This window comes from Urocampus carinirostris, chromosome 10, assembly GCF_059441175.1.
Source record: "Urocampus carinirostris isolate Australia breed hairy pipefish chromosome 10, RoL_Ucar_1.0, whole genome shotgun sequence".
Lineage (NCBI taxonomy): Eukaryota > Metazoa > Chordata > Actinopteri > Syngnathiformes > Syngnathidae > Urocampus > Urocampus carinirostris.
In genome coordinates, this window is record NC_142358.1 from 26,149,131 (window position 1) to 26,165,703 (window position 16,573).

The 16,573-nt window shown below is 40.7% G+C and overlaps 1 protein-coding gene across 2 annotated transcripts in view; it reads left to right on the top strand.

The window, feature by feature from the left end:
* Window positions 1-16,573, top strand: part of fam131ab (family with sequence similarity 131 member Ab) — a 45,891-nt gene that overhangs the window by 21,096 nt on the left and 8,222 nt on the right. For both annotated transcript variants that reach the window (XM_088345169.1, XM_088345170.1), the window contains 2 exons: window positions 941-1,123; window positions 15,713-15,844. In XM_088345169.1, coding sequence (XP_088201295.1) covers window positions 941-1,123; window positions 15,713-15,844 — 315 coding nt within the window. The remainder of the gene's footprint in view (window positions 1-940; window positions 1,124-15,712; window positions 15,845-16,573) is intronic.

The following is a 16,573-nucleotide window of genomic DNA, read 5'->3' on the forward strand; positions in this document are numbered from 1 at the left end:
AAAGAGAAAGGGTTACGCCCACAATCCGGTGATTGCTGGACGTGGAAAGCAGGTCGCTCTTAACGCAGAAGTGTATCTTCATGGCGAGCAATGGCGGTATCAGTAGCCGGGACAAGAGAGCAATAAAGTGCTCAGAAGCGAGTTGTAAGCCAGGAAAGGAGAGTAGACGTGATCTGGGACAAAAAGAGATCGAAAGCCAGGATGGGAGAGTAGACGTGGTCAGGATCAAAAACGTGTCGAAGCCGGGGGACAGACAGGAGCAAAAAACAGGTGGGAGTCAGGGTTGAAATAGGCTTGCCTAGTGTTAACTGAGGTTCGCAGATGGGTTGAATAAGGGGACAGATGGGAGTGGGTTTAAATAGGGACAGGAAGCCAATCAGTGTCCGAGGCAGTTGGCGCCAAAGGTGAATCACATCGTAATCATGACACAATTTTCCATTGGGAAACACTACCTTAGTTTTTTACATGGCACATAATAAATGTCCGTAATTGATATGTAATCCTTGCACTAATACACATTTCATCGTCTCATTGTGCTCTGTTTAAGTAGAGCAAAATTCCTAATTATTATTATAATCTGGAATCTTGGTCTTATGCACCTGTCTTTTTGGATGCCGCTTCTAGGGGCCGATGGCATTTCACATGACATACGAACTAATGCCAGCTGCTGTTAATCAAGAGAGAAATAGAAATGCAATTGCATAGCTAGACCCTAACAAAGTTTTAAGCAGATTTGTTTTAGTTTTCTTAATTTAATGTGTGGTCTAATGAGTCAGACCTCCAAGAAACATAGCAACAATATCAAGCAGCTACAAGCACTTCACCCAAAATTCCAGCACTTTTCAACACAACATCAAAATTCAAGCACTTTCAATTATTTCAGGCACCCGTATGAACACTGTAAGACGCAATCATCTGAACCCTGATTTTCACCTCGCAGGTATTTCCCAGGTGGTAAAGGACCATGTGACAAAGCCCACAGCCATGGCACAAGGAAGAGTAGCCCACCTAATCGAGTGGAAGGGCTGGTGCAAACCAATAGAAACGCCCGCAGCCCTGGAATCCGACTTTAATTCATATTCTGATCTCACGGAGGGAGAACAGGAGGCGCGTTTTGCTGCTGGTAAGACCTTGTTAACAGTTATACTCAGTGTTGCCATAATTACCTTTCTATATCTATCTATCTACCTTGGTCATATCCCTATTACTCTATATCCCTATAATTACCTTGATAAAAGTAATTTAATTACTTCACTTTTTGAATATATATATATATATATATATATATATAGCGAGAGAGAGAGAGAGAGAGAGAGAGAGAGAGAGAGAGAGAGAGAGAGAGAGAGAGAGAGAGAGAGAGAGAGAGAAAAGGGGGCGAATCTGCTTTGTCTCATGGTGCCCTCTTCCCCTCATAGTGGTATGTTTGATTATGCCTCATTCGCAATTTGATGAACACGTGTGAGAACATGGCCTTGAAACAGCAACAAGAGTCTACAGCGGAGAAAAGAAAAAAAGAAGAAATGAGATGAAACTCATGCATCACTTGCCGGTAGTCAATGTTAAAATGAAAAAACTCATTATTGTACCATATTTCCTGTCACGGTTGCCATGGCGCCCAATTGGCCCCGCTCGTGTGGCGCCAGCTGCGGTTCGTTGACAAATTGGCTTCCCTGCTATTTAAACCCAGTCCTGTCACTCTCCTTTTCTCAGTCCGTCAGTGAATCTCTGCCCCGCAAGACGTGGGTTCTGCCTCGATCATGTTTTCCTTTTGGTATTTCCTGTCCAATATTGTTCCTGTTCTTTTTGTCCTTTTTCATTTCGGTTTCCAGTTTTGTTTCTGTCTATTTTTGTCCTGTTTATTATTTTCTCCAGTTTTCGTTCCCGTCTAGTTAGACCTGTTTATTTTCGATATCTTGTTTCATTATCTAGCCTGTCTGTCCCGTCCTGTCCAGTATCGACCCCATCTGTCCGATATCAACTCGGGCAATTGGTATCGATCTCTGTCTTTCCACGGCAGACCGCTGCCTAACGTGCACGACTCCCCACTTCCCTTAAAATAAAAGGCCTGCGTGAGATATGTTACGCGTATGGGTCCTGAGCCTGTTCTGGTTCATGACATTTCCACACCTATTTGGCGCACAGTTTTAAAGGGCGCACTCACCTTGGTTCACATTATTTTTTTTCTGCTCATATGGTGCACTGGCCAATTGGATGCTCCCACTTCGGCGCACTGGCCTATAAGATGTGAGTCTTATATGAGCGTCTTTAATACCAAAACAAGTCTGCGTATGAAAAATTAAACCGGATATAAAACTGAGTTTGATTGTGATTTATTCAAGGATTTATCACAAAGTAAAACACCAAAATACAACACAATTGTAAAAAAAATAAAGACCAAACAGTTTGGTAATCACATTTTTTTCAAACAAATGCCTCACCATAAAGCATTTGTTCTTAGGGCACCCAAAAAGCTAACAACAGCCCTATTTAGAGGAGTTTTAGAACAAGTACCTCACAATTACCTCATTTGTAAGAGTGAAAGGGAATCCGTCCCTAATGACGGCTGATAACTTAATGACTATTCCCTAGTTAGAATTCCTAGCCAGGATCATGAGACTAAACAGAACTGGAGCAGATTACAGATTGTGTCTCTCTAGTATAATTTCAATAGGCGCTAATCCAATGTGCATGTCTTTCTATGACCAACATCTGCTTGGCTACAGCCACACAAATGTTCAATGCCCAAGCTTGTTTTGTTCAGAGTTGCAGTGTCATTTCATCATCAAGAGTGGCAAAACAAATCCAGTCCATTTTTGTTTGTGTCTCCTTCCTTTTTGTACAACAAGTAGACGCAAAATACCTATTATTTATTAGTAGGATCGGATACGATCGATAGAGCTAATTGATAATAGTTTCTATGAAATGTTCTCCTTACTTGCATTATTTCCCCTTGATTTACTCTGAGCGGAATTCATCATTGCTCAACCTTGCCTTTTTCACACCGTTGTCTTTTACAGCACTGGATTTATTTATCTGCTCCTTTTATCCGTTTTTCACCTCGTCTCGAGCAGCCGTCTCTCGCTGCCTTGCTCCCGCATTGCAGACTCTCAAGGTTAATTTGCTCAGTAAGGTTTTGCCTCCGTGACTGAGCGCTTTTTGCAAGTCTCTCCCCACTCTCCCCTGCTATTCCATCTCACAATTCGAGTTTTCACTTGTTTTTTTCTAAGCCGGAACATCAAGGTACTCCAATCCACAACACGGTCAAATATGTGATATAAAGGGTCAAGATCATTATGTAGACCAGGGGTGTCAAAGTCAAATGGACGGAGGGCCAAATAAAACATTTGGCTACAAGCCGAGGGCCGGACTGTCCAATCTTTACTGAAACCAAGATTTAACCTACTGAAAACACAACAAATATATTACAATATGATTGTATAAATAAAGCAATATTTTCTTATGACTCTGTCAGTCATTTTTAATTTCAGCAGGCACAAAATACAAATGTCCTTTATATAAAAAACTCTTAACATATCTCATAACAACAACTCATAACCATTTTCTATCATTCAATCATCTGAAATTATTAAAAAGAAATATTGCCTCGAAATACAATAAAATAAAGTGCAAAAATCTCTTGTTACTTAAAACCAATAGCAATCAACACACTGGACCTCATCTGTCCTGCTCAAATGTACATTGACTTTCCTTTCTGGGCTTTCTCTGGGTTAGTGTGAAAAAAAGGAATTACTGATTAACAAATAATAACAATCAAAAGTCATTTTCTCTGCTAAATAGGAGACAATTTTATCAAAAGACTGTTGTCCACATCAAGATCTATTTTCCATGAAAAGCCGAAAAACAAGAAACACTCCCAGGACAGAGTCGGCAAACAAAAACAACATAGTCAACATAGACAATAAAGCTTTAAAATTCCCGAGGGGAACAACAAAAAACAAGACCTTCTTTATGTGCATATTTAACTTTTAAACTTGAACGGAGTAAAAACTTCAAATGTGTAATTGCACAGGAAACATTACTGTATTATTACTGTATTTACATACATTTATATACAGTACTGTATTACTACAACTCTACATTACTTGTTTGAGGCTGACGCTGATACTTTTCCAGCTACCTCCGTGAACATGTACTCCAACTCCCACCTTGTTTGAAAGCCCCGGTTTTCAGTGTCCACCTTCCGTGTAGCCATTGTTGATGGGTATATGTGGGCTAATTTTTGCTGTTATGCTAATGACTGCTGCTGATCGACAGCTGAATAAATCAAACCGCCTCCCGCTTTGCTCCCGCTCGGCGCGTCCCCGTTGCATTGTGGGAAATGTAGTATTCATGCGTACTGCGGGTTGCTGGCTTGCAGCGGCCTGCGGGCCGGATCTAATAATATATTGATGTCGTCACGCGGGCCAGGTAAAACCCTCTCGCGGGCCTAATGTGGCCCGCGGGCCTTGACTCTGACATATGTGATGTAGACTATTGCATAAATCCCAATTTGCGTGTGTGTTTGTATGTCAGAAATGGCTCACCCGATTGTCGTGAAAATATACACAGTTGTACTTTAGGCCTCCACGAGTGTCTTTAGCTAGGTTTTGTTAAGGCACCACCATGTAATACCAAAAAATTGATAAACATCTACTTTCAAGTACAAGTGTGCGTTTTTTTTCCAACAAACCGCGGCACCTACAACCTCGCCTAAGAAGAATGCCCGGCACGCCAAGCCCGGCAATGCCAAACATGGCGACAGCAGGCAGTTTGCTTGTCTTCTATATAAATTGAGCAGTTTTGAAAGATAAAATCTAAAAATTGACGGACGGACGGACGGACGGACGGACGGACGGACGGACGGACGGACGGACGGACGGACGGACGGACGGACGGACGGACAGACAGACAGACAGATAGATAGATAGATAGATAGATAGATAGATAGATAGATAGATAGATAGATAGATAGATAGATAGATAGATAGATAGATAGATAGATAGATAGATAGATAGATAGATAGATAGATAGATAGATAGATAGATAGATAGATAGATGCTCTTCTGTTTGAAGATGATGCTGTGTAATGGATGTGATGAATTGTCCATGATTGACCGCAGCTTTTACAGTGCCCGTCTCTCAGCTTTAGTTGTCTCAACCTCCATTGAGAGGTTAAATGAGAAAAAAAAATTAAACACTGGATAAGTATGATCAATTAATATATTCGTTATTATATATTTGCATGATAACAGTTGGGGTACAGCCTCCATTGACTGCACTGACAGTGATTTAGTATAACCTGCAGTACCTTAGTCCACACATAAGTTACATTTTAGAATATTTGACTTCCCTTGGCTTGTATCTACCGCAAAACAAATTGTAAGTGTTGGAGGCATCAAATATAATTATGCTAACAACAACTAATTATTTATTATTATTGTTAAAATATCACGATTTCATATTATATAAAATATATATTAATAATAATAATGTTAAAACATTAATATTATTATTTTAATTATTATAAACTAGTCTATAGCAGGCATTGATAGCAATTCCAAGTCCCTGACACTTATCCTTTTTACTCTTACTAAAGCATTCATGATTCAACTCAATCTAAACAAGAAAGCCATGATATGGGCACCGCAAACATGGACATTCCAAATTTTTTCTTCTTTAAATGGCTTGCAGCCAAATGCTCCTACGGTGCTTTTTCAAGGCCCTGTTTCCTCTGGGAATTACAAAGAAATTGTGTTCCTTAAAATTAAGATTCATGCACCTTGTCCACACAACACCTGGGCATGTTATGACACTAAAAACATAATCCCGCATAGATACCTTCCCTTGTTCTCTTTAAACTGGTGATCCTAGTGCTGCTGTTTTGGGTCAACAATGTGCACACATCCTGTGCTCATCCAGTGATGTCAAGTCAGGTCATGTTTATTTGTATAGCCCTTAATCACAAGGATTCTCACAGATTATTGCACACTACAGACTATTATTTCACCAAGGAAAAACTAAAAAAAACTCAACATGAGGAAAATAAAGAACCTTCCAGAAGCGACCGCACATGAGTTAGTCCCCCTTCCACGGATGACCAGGCTGCAATGGATGTTGCAATAACAAATAATACACAGATATTGTCGAAAGGAAATATAAATCAAAAATGATATAATAGAAGTGTGTTTTAAGCCTAGATTCAAACAGTTCCACAGAGGTTTCCTATCGAATCTCAAGAGGCAGAGCATCCGAATGGACAACACTCTCGAACCTGCGGTCACACTTATTTGTAAAGCCCTTAATAAATACATGTCTCAAAGGACTGCACAGGGCACAATTACACCATCCCCATGATCTGAAACCAACATGCGGGCAAGGAAAAATTCAAAACCCCAACATGAGGAAAACAAGAAACCTTGAGAAGGGGGCTAATGAGTTATTATCAAACACTTAGATTTCTTCCTAATTGACAAGTATTTTCACACCCACATGCACACACACACACACACATACACTCACACAAACAATTGCAATATAAGGATACCTTTTAGATTTCAATGTGTTTGAATGTAATTCGATTTTTTTTCAATTGCTTTGGTCCGCTTAAACAATCTGGGAGCCACTCGGTTTTCGTCATCACTGTCTCAGCAGAGCACAAGACACCTCCTGCAAATGTGTTAACCCTTTCAGAATGAATTGACAAACTTTCCCCATCCTTTTGCAGAACAGTAAACACGGGTTTGATTCAAACAGCTCAAGATCCATTGTTTTACCTCTGGTAAACAAACAGAAACCATTTGTTGCTATTAGAAACAAAGTACGTTTCTTATGCATTTTAAGACGTGTACGATGTACAAGAAAATCTGTACGCAAAAACGCAAATTTGTCAATTATAGGTACCATCTGGTAAACACCGACAATGACGAAACAGCAAATCAATCAAGTCAAAGGAGTTCGCCGCGGTAGCCTCTATCTCTGTATCGATTTTTTTTTTCGTTGCAAACGAAGCGAGCGGTTTGATGATACTGTGTGCATGCGTCTGCCGCCTGGGGATTTCCCATCATGCATCATTCCGAAAAAAAATATATACTGTAAGATTTTTTTTTGTATTTTGTAAGGGAAAATACGGGCATGTAGTTGTGGAGGTTGACAGATATGCGTTAACTATACATATATATATATATATATACCACAGCCATATCCCCCTAGTGGGAGGTGGCTAGAGTCATTTCTGACTCTTTTTGGGAGATTGATTCAGAGGAGGGGATTCCCAGCCCCTTCGCTCAACCCAACTGAGGTGTTGGGAGTCATTAGGTGACAAAACCCCCCAATTCCAACCCCTAATGCTGAACGCCAAGCAGGGAGGCAACGGGTACCAATGTTTAAGTCTTAGGTATGACTTGGCCGAGGCTTGAACCACAACCTCCCAGTCTCGGGGCGGGCGCCATACCCCCAAGGCCACCGAGCTGGTTCCAAGGCCACCGAGCTGGTATGCGTTAACTGTATTAAATAAATTAAGTTTGAGATGATGGCTGCATCAAAGCGATAGAAAAGCACTGTAAAAATCTTCAAAATGATATTGGTTCTCCAAGGTGTCAAATACGATTCAAGCGTTTTATATGCTTTAAACGACTCCATGGGAGATATTCGGCATCAAGTCATCCAGATGCGCGTGCAACAAGAAGCTTCTGCGTCCTTTTATCTTGTCATCGTGTACTTGCAGGCTGGTGTCGCCGTGGGTGGCTGGATACGCTGCGCAAATGTCAGCGAGGATGTAGGCGTGTGAAACGGCAGACCGTTTGTGTCAAATGGAAAACACGATCGTGGGAGTTTTTGCAGTAAGCGGTCGAAAAAACTGAGAGTTCCTTAAGCGCAGATGCACGTTTGGCGGCAGATCTTTTCGCACTGCATGTTTATGTAATTGCACGCGTGTGACGATGACTGTTAAGACCGGTTGCGTTTGCGAGTGTCTGTCTGCTTTAGCCAGCGAGAGCGAGAGAACGAATCTGTGAAAGTACAAAGGCCTGCTGCGTCTGCCTACTGCGCGGTAATAGAACAATGCGGAGAAAGTGCGTGTGTGCGGCTTCTCTACGTGCAAGGGACGGTGAAAAACTGAAGGGTGCATTTTGGACTTTAAGAATAAATATCCTCTGGTTTTAAGATGTTTAAAGTCTAAGTGCAAGCCTAGAATTAGATTTTAATTGGCCTATCTTAAAGGGAGAGTGTGTAATATTTAGTCAAGTCAAGTCATGTTTATTTGTATAGCCCTTTATCACAAGTAGTCTCAAAGGGCTGCACAGACCACAGACTATTATGACAGCGTCCCCTGATCTAAAACCTACATGATGGCAAGGAAAAACTCAAAAACCTCAGCATGAGGAAAATTAAGAAACCTTGAAAAGGGACAGTCTCAAAGGGCTGCACACACCACAAATTACTGCAAACCACAGACTATTATGACACCATCCCCTGATCTAAAACCTACATTAGGGCAAGGGAAAACTCAAAAATCTCAACATGAGGAAAATTAAGAAACCTTGAGAAGTCAAGTCAAGTCAAGTCCTGTTTATTTGTGACACCCTTCATCACAAGGAGTCTCAAAGGGTTGCACAGACCACAGATTATTGCAAACTTCAGACTATTATGACACCATCCAAAACAGACCTTGCGTATCATGGCAGTATCTTGGTGACACGCAAATATTCAAAAAGTACGTCGAATGAAACGGAGTCTGACTCGCCTCGGTAAGATTGAAATAACCTTTAAGTCCATCCGATTTTGAGGACATGGATTCCACATTTCAAACATGTATTGACTGTGCTTAGTGCCTCCTATTGATACAAAACAAACTTCTATCCATTAAAAAAAGCGTTGATTTGGAAATTAGGTAAAATTCATTAACCATCATATAAAAGTGTATTTTAAAATACTCATAAATCAAACAAATTCTATTCATTTTAACATGAGCCTAACCTAAAGGTGTCATGACCAAAATGGAATCAGGACCCAATTGCGTAACGTTTACCCACAAGTTTTATTGTAAGAAAGAGGAAGGGCTGCGCCCATGATCTGGTGCTTGCTGGACGCGGGAAGCAAGTTGCGCTTGCAATCGGATTGTGATCCAAATACGGAAGTGGATCTTTCGTAGCAGGCGATGGCGGTGTCAGGGACGGAAAAAACAGGTCAATAGCAAAAAACGTGGTCAGGGTCAGAAACGGCTCGTAAGCCGTGAGGGAGCGCAGACGTGGTCGGGACCAAAACAGGTCATAGCCGGAGACAAACGGGGAGATCAGGAACAGGCAGTTGGAAAAACGGGTGCAAAAACGGGACAGGCCGGAGTCAGGGTCAAGAAGGCTTGCCTTGTATCAACAGAGGTTTGCAGACAGACTGACAACAGGAGAGTGACAGGACAGGGTTTAAATAGGGACAGGGAGCCAATCAGATAGCCCGCAGTGGCTAGCGCCAAAAGAGCGGGCCATGTGATTCAAATCAGTAATCATGACAAAAGGGAGCTGACATAATTGTCTGACATCTTGATGCTTCGGGTACCCCCCAAAAACAAAATGTTGAATTTTCTTTAAAAAAAATCATTGGTCGAGAAATTTGTATTTCTTTTACACCGTGGAATCCCCACTTAAGCCAGTGCAATGATCGTCCGGCATCCTGCCACAACCACGCTCTGCCATGATCACTGACCTTTGCTTGTATCAGACAACACAGTGCCATCTAGTGGTTAAATATTACACATTGAGGCTTTAAAACTTTTAATTGTATGCAACATACTACTGCATTGAGATGCAGATGCAGATGGAGGTATGCAATGCTCTTGCCTCAAAGCAGAGGGTAACAGTGAGACCAAAGTTTCTGATCCGGCGAACATATCAAGCCCCAAACATTGGAATTATTGAGTTTTAGCAAGCTAACAGCAAGTCGGGGCATCCTGTAATTTCTTTCCTGTTGCATGGACTTATTCTCATTATGGATAATTACCAATCCATTGGTGCTTTTATTCAAAGAGAGCAGCGCATATACTTTAATCATAAGTTTAGGTACGATTCATAAGATGTAGGTTCATTTGTTTGAAAATCTGACAGCGCTTTACTAGGTACAAATCTCACCTAACTTCACAGGTCTAAGCACATCTCTAGATTTTCTTTTTGAGCTTCTATTTTTAATGTCAAGCATATCTTAGAAAACAAATTTACTGTGAAATTGTAGACGTTTTTCCAATATCAAAGGTGACACTGAGATGCGTGGGAGTGCGTATAGACGGGTTATCAGTCTAAAACTGTCCTAAATTTAGGTCGTGGAGCCAAGTGCGGGTAAGCGGGAATAAGGATGCCTGGCAAAAGGGTCAAAAACTTGTCAGTTTTTACTGTTTATGATCCTGCATTCCTAACTCTACAGGAATTTCTTCATGAATTATAATTTGTTTATGACTCGTCTTATTTATGCCAACGAGTTATGAAATTGTGATTTACAACTGTATTTATATATTAATAATTCTTGGCATTCAACAATGATGATGTAATTCATAAAAAAATCAGGAATGTGAATAAAATCTTTAGTAATGCTATTACCTTCTTAAATTGTCAACAATGTGGCAGAGTACGTCGACTTCAACTAGGGATGTTCTATGTCATCAATCGTATTTTCTGGATTCACTGTCTAAGTAAAATCAAGAAAATAAATAAATTAAAAGGAGGGAAGAAAAAAAGGGGGAAGAAACAAATAATGCAACATCTGCAGAATGGTTTTGAACATTGTATCCAGACACCCAGAAAATAACTGTAAAATCAGCCAAATCTTTTATTTTAGATATTTAAATTTCAAGAGTCAGACTTTCGATAATCAAAGACTGTGAGATAACCAAAGAAAAACATGGCAAACACAAACAGAGCATCATACATCGATAAAACGAAAAAGTTTATTTTAATAAGTAGTCTCTGTAGACGCAAAAGGAGCAAAGGGAAACGTGAAACAGATCAAAAGCACTTTTGAATAATTTAAAGACTTAATTGAGAATCAAGGCAGCCAAATAGTAGATATTGACTCAGCAATGGAAACGAAATGAGGCAACACGGAGGTTTATTTCAGCTTCTGGTCGCCATGTGCGGAGTTTACATGTTCTCTCCGTGTATTGTTTTTACCGGGCACTCCGGGTTTCTCCAGATACACAAAAACATGAATGGCAAATTGACTAGTGTCTCCAAATAGTCCCTGTGTTTGGATGTGTGTGTGAGTGGTTGTATGGCTATATGTGCCCTGTAATTGGCTCTCAATCAGTCCAGGTTGTCTCCTGCCCACTACCTGATGTCAGCTGGGATGGGCAGCAGCAACCCCGTGACACGATTGAGAATAAACAGTTGAGAAAAATAATGAACAGCAACAAAACGAGGAGCAGGCCACGCTGATTTATAGTGAGAGAGGGCTGTTGCGTGGCCACAGGTACAATTGCAGCCGGCGTGGCAGAGTGATGGAACGTGGAGTGACAGCAAATGCGGTTAACGAGGGAAGACAAGAGCAGAGCGTGATAGTGCCGGGAATTGCGGTATATTGCAACCTGTCACCAAGAGACAAAGACAATCAGACAGTCAGAAACTCGTTTTAAAAGGCACTCAGTCAAGCGGATGGTCGGGAGTGAGGAGAGAGAAGAATTGCGGAATGGATTAAGAAATTTTCCCTTGCGATTCTTACTCTATTTTGTTGTTCCTTAGGCAATTTGGGGGTAACATTGGTTGTCTTATAGCAGGGCTCTCAAACTCGATTTACTTGGGGGCCGCTGAAGTTAGGGTCTCAAGTAGAAGTAGCACCCATAATAAACTTGCGTGCAATGCACTTACATTAAACTATTCAGGAAGGGGGCTCGATCTATCTTCTTTCGAGCTGCAAATGGCCCGGGAGTTGTGACTTTGAGACCCCTGCCATCAAACACCTGGGATTGCATCTCAAGCTTAAAGATGAAAAGAGATTAGTATAGCACATTTTTTTGTTATTAAAGACTAATCAGAACAGCTTATTTTTCTTACCATTTAAGATTCAGGTGCAAATGAACCAGGAAGACAATGGTTTGTGAATTTGGCAGAAAGTGCTTTACAACCACTGTTGAAAAAAATTGCTGCTTTAGAGTAATCCGAACTAGTTTTGTGCTTCTGGTTGAAAGGTTTTCATTTAAGAATTTAAAAGATATTTGAAAAACTCAGCCTTGCTGCTTGTGTACTTGATGAACAATCACAAACCGCATTATTTCTAGCTTACCCCCCATCCCCCATCCCTCCGCTGACATCGGCCATTGTGGCCCGCCTGAATAAACTGTACTGTGTGGCCGCGATCCGTTATCCCCATTCGAGCCCCCTTGCCAACCTAACCAATGTGTTGGGAATCATTGGGTGTCCAAACCTCTAATTTCAACCCCTAATGCCAAGAGCAGAGTAGGAATTCTTAGGTATGACTCAGCCGAGGCTTGAACAAGCGACCTACCAGTCTCTGGCCAGGTGCCCTACCCCCAAGCTGGTTAAAAGAATAATAATAATAGTTATTATTATTATCAAATTAGTTCGGTGGTTATCAAACAAATATACTAGTATATCTGGGAGTACTATTAAAAAATATGATAATATACAGGTGTCTTTAAAAGGAAGCATTAGTGAAAAATGCTTTCCTTTACTTCAACTGCATCTTACCATTTTTAGGCTACACTAACAAAACCCCCAGGGACGAGCATGAAATTGAGCTTCACCCCCTCACCCCCTTTCCTGCTTCCTAATGTGTTGCGAGTCCTGGAACAGTGGTGCTAAAAGTAAGGTAAGAGATAGGCGCAGTGGAAAAACAGTTATAAAGGCACTTTGAACTTATTAGGGTACCGTTAACACATACTTAATCTTAACAACTTTAAACATTTTAAGGACACCTTAAACGACACACCCCACCTTTAATGGTCTTTAGGGGGATTTTACTATGTTTTTGACATTCGATTTTTATCATTCAACTAGAAAAGCATGGCAAAAAATATTGAAATAAAGAATATGACGAACATTTGTCCTACTAGAGAAATAAATTAAAATATGTTTCATTCGAAATCACGCACGAATGGGGCTCAATGTTTTTTTCTTTTTTTTCTTTTTTAATTTAGTGTTTATTGTCAAGGATCCTTGAAGAGGTTTCTTAATCTCTTCTTACTGAGATTTAGAGTTTATCTTTGCCCTCTTGTAGGTTTTATGTCAGGGGATGGTGTAATAATTAGTCTGTAGTCTGTACAGCCTTTTGAGACTCTATGTGATTAAAGGCTATACGAATAAACATGACTTGACTTGAAATCCCTGTACTCTGCTTATTCTATTTTTTTTATTTCACACCGGTGATACAACGATTTGGAAACCTTAAATTCTGAATCAAGCAAAGAAATTCCAACATATTGAGCAGAAAATGTACTGGGGAAACTATTACCACCAAGCACACCACGACAGATAAAGAATAATCAGAAGAATGTGTTCAGTATTATTGTTCTTGAATTCCTAATAATACCTTTGATGTCTTTGCACCTATATTTCTTTCTTTGCGTCACTCCCTCAGCGAGCCTCAGTGACAGGCTAGCTAAGTGCACCTGCTGGCTGACCGCGGGAGGTCACCGTCAGAAATGGAAAACGTTTTCCAAACCGACTCGATTCACAATCACTGCACTTTGCTCCTGCCGGTCAGGAAAGAGCCGCAGTGCATGGAATGGAGACAAGTGTGTTGCCGAAGCAACCATGTGTTTGTTCAGATGCATGTACCGCTGTGTGTCTCTGCACAGACAGGAAAAACATACAGAGGGTAATCAACACAGCCCAGAAGATAATTGGCTCTCTTTGCCCAGTCTGGAGTACATAGCTAGCTTGTGACACAGATGTAAAGTCATCAACATTACAGGGTACTTTTCTCACCCCGGCCTCCGCCTTTTTCATTTGTTGCCCTCTTGTAGGCGCTACAGGTCAATTAAAACCAGGATAAACAGGCTCAGAGACCCCCCTTGAGCAAGCACGCAAAACTGTGAAAATATATATCGTACTTTCCGGACTAAGAGGTGCACCTAAAACCCCCAATTCAGCCAGCCATTTTAATATTGCGTCTGGTATACCGCAGAATACTGCAGATAAAAATGCATACACTTTTATTGGTTTGCGTTACCACAAACGGTTTGGCGGTTATACCGTAATTAAAGAGCAATGATTGATTGAATTGATGATCATCACTGACCAAAATTACCAAACATTCTATGCAATGTAGGCAGGGTTGGGTAGGGTTACTTTAACTGGATTACTTTCAATTACTTTTGGATTACTCCAATACCAAATATGCTAATATAGGACAAAAAAATTATGACTCACAACACGTGGTTAACTTTCTCTCCTGGCTTTGATCTCTTTGATCTCCGGCAAAACTAACATAAAATGCGACAGAAACAAAATAAAAATAAATCCAAACAGCTTGCCAACATCATTTTTGCCGTTCCATGTATTCCGTTACTCCCCAAGCCTGCACAAAATTTAGTAATTGTATTCATATTTAGTTTCTTTTGTCTTTTATTAGCATATTTGGTATTGGAGTAATCCAAAAGTAATTGAAAGTAATCCAGTTAAAGTAACCCTACCCAACCCTGTTTATACTGTAGGTATGTGTTACCACAAACGGTTTGGCGGTTATACCATAATTAAAGAGAAATGATTGGTCAAACTGATGATCATCACTGACCAAAATTACCCCAACATTTAGTGCAATGTAGGGGAATCGAACCCAAAAAATGGCATTGAGAGTGCTGACACGTCACTACTAGACCACCAATGACAAAATGACGTACAACCATATTTTTCTCTTTAAAGTATTTATTCAGATTTAGATTTAATTTACTGGTCCTAGGGAAATTCACTTTCATCGACTGTACCGGGGAAAACTACAGGCATTACACTACAAAAACAGCAGAATGAAAAACATATATGACAGAGGCGAAATGAGGGAAGACTGATCGGATGGGTCAGCAGGGCCTGTTATTTAGAAGTGTAATGGCAGAGGATATCAGGCTTTTCCCGAGGCAGACCCCTTTTGAATCTCATTGTCCTGTATTTGCACCCTGACAGTAGTGGTATTAAGTATTAGTGTAGTGGTTGAGTGATATCCTGGACTTTAGTGTTTACCAGTCGGACGATGGGTAGTCAAATTATTTTAGCTGCTCTGTGAATCATACATGTGAGTTTGGTCTGGTTTGTGACAGTGAAAAAACTCACGGAGAAGTACCTGTAGGTGGCTTTGGTACAGTAATAACAGGAGGTGAGGTGCAACATAATGTATAGTCCTTTAAGTTTATGGATTACAAGTTACTGGGGCAGCAGTAGCTCAGGAGGTAGAGCGCTCGTCTTGGGATCAAGGGATCCCAGTTCGAATCCCGGCTCGTCCGTGTTACATGTCGAAGTGTCCTTGGGTAAGACACTGAACCCCTAATAACCCCAATAAGCAGGTTAGCGCTTTACATGGCTCCAAGGCCGCTATGGGAAATGTGGAGCACATTGTAAAGCGCTTTGGGAAGTCATTGACTTGAAAAGCGCTATATAAAAATGCAGATCAAATGCAGATCATTTATTCTGGAGTGCTATTTCTAATCTTGTTGCATATGCTGTTTTACCATGTTGATATTAATGGCAGTAAAGACAATCCTACTCTACTCTGTTTTATCTACAGGCGTTGCCGAGCAGTTCGCAATCGCAGAGGCCAAACTGAAGGCCTGGTCGTCGGTCGATGGAGACGATTCCAACGATGACTCATACGATGAAGACTTTTTGCCCGCCAACGAGCCTGCAACGCAGAGTACAGGTACACACAAAGACACATACTTCACATAGATTCGGTTCCCTCCATACTCGTTGTTGATGTTTGTGTGTGGTCTTGTGTCCCACTGGCCCACTTTTCATCTGCTTGCAACATTATTGTGCTCCTCTGCGTAATTTGATATCCTCCTGCAACTTTAATATGATTCCCTTTCCCGCAGAGCCAGTGTGTGTCACCTGATGATGTGTGGCCACTGATATCTCAATGCGTTTGTGCGCGTGCGTTTATTTGTGTGTGTTTGTTTAGCAAAGGCTTTCATCTTGATTACGTTGAGCCACCAATAACAATGGCTTGCGACTCAGTATGTCTTCTACCACAAATCTGAGGCTTCTTGGTCTTTAGCCAAAGCAAATACCTGATGTTTTTCTGTTGTTGGTATTTTTATCATTAATCAAGTCTGCATGAAAAGAAGTCACATCGGTTTTGTTATGGGGCAGTGACATAATTGCTCTTTGAGCTCAAGTCAACAAAAATGCTTTTTTTAATGAATTAAATGCATTTAAAAAAACATTTGAGTGACATGAAGCAGTGACTTGTAGTCAGAGGCATGTGGGGCAAAGCCTCATAGAATTCTTAAAAGGATTAATAAATCACAAAAAAATTACATTTCTTTTTATGCTCAGTGTTGAAATAAATTCTCACTTAACTTCACAATTTTGGTACAGTGGAACCTCGGTTCTCGACCATAATCCGTTCCAGAGCCCTGTTCGAAAA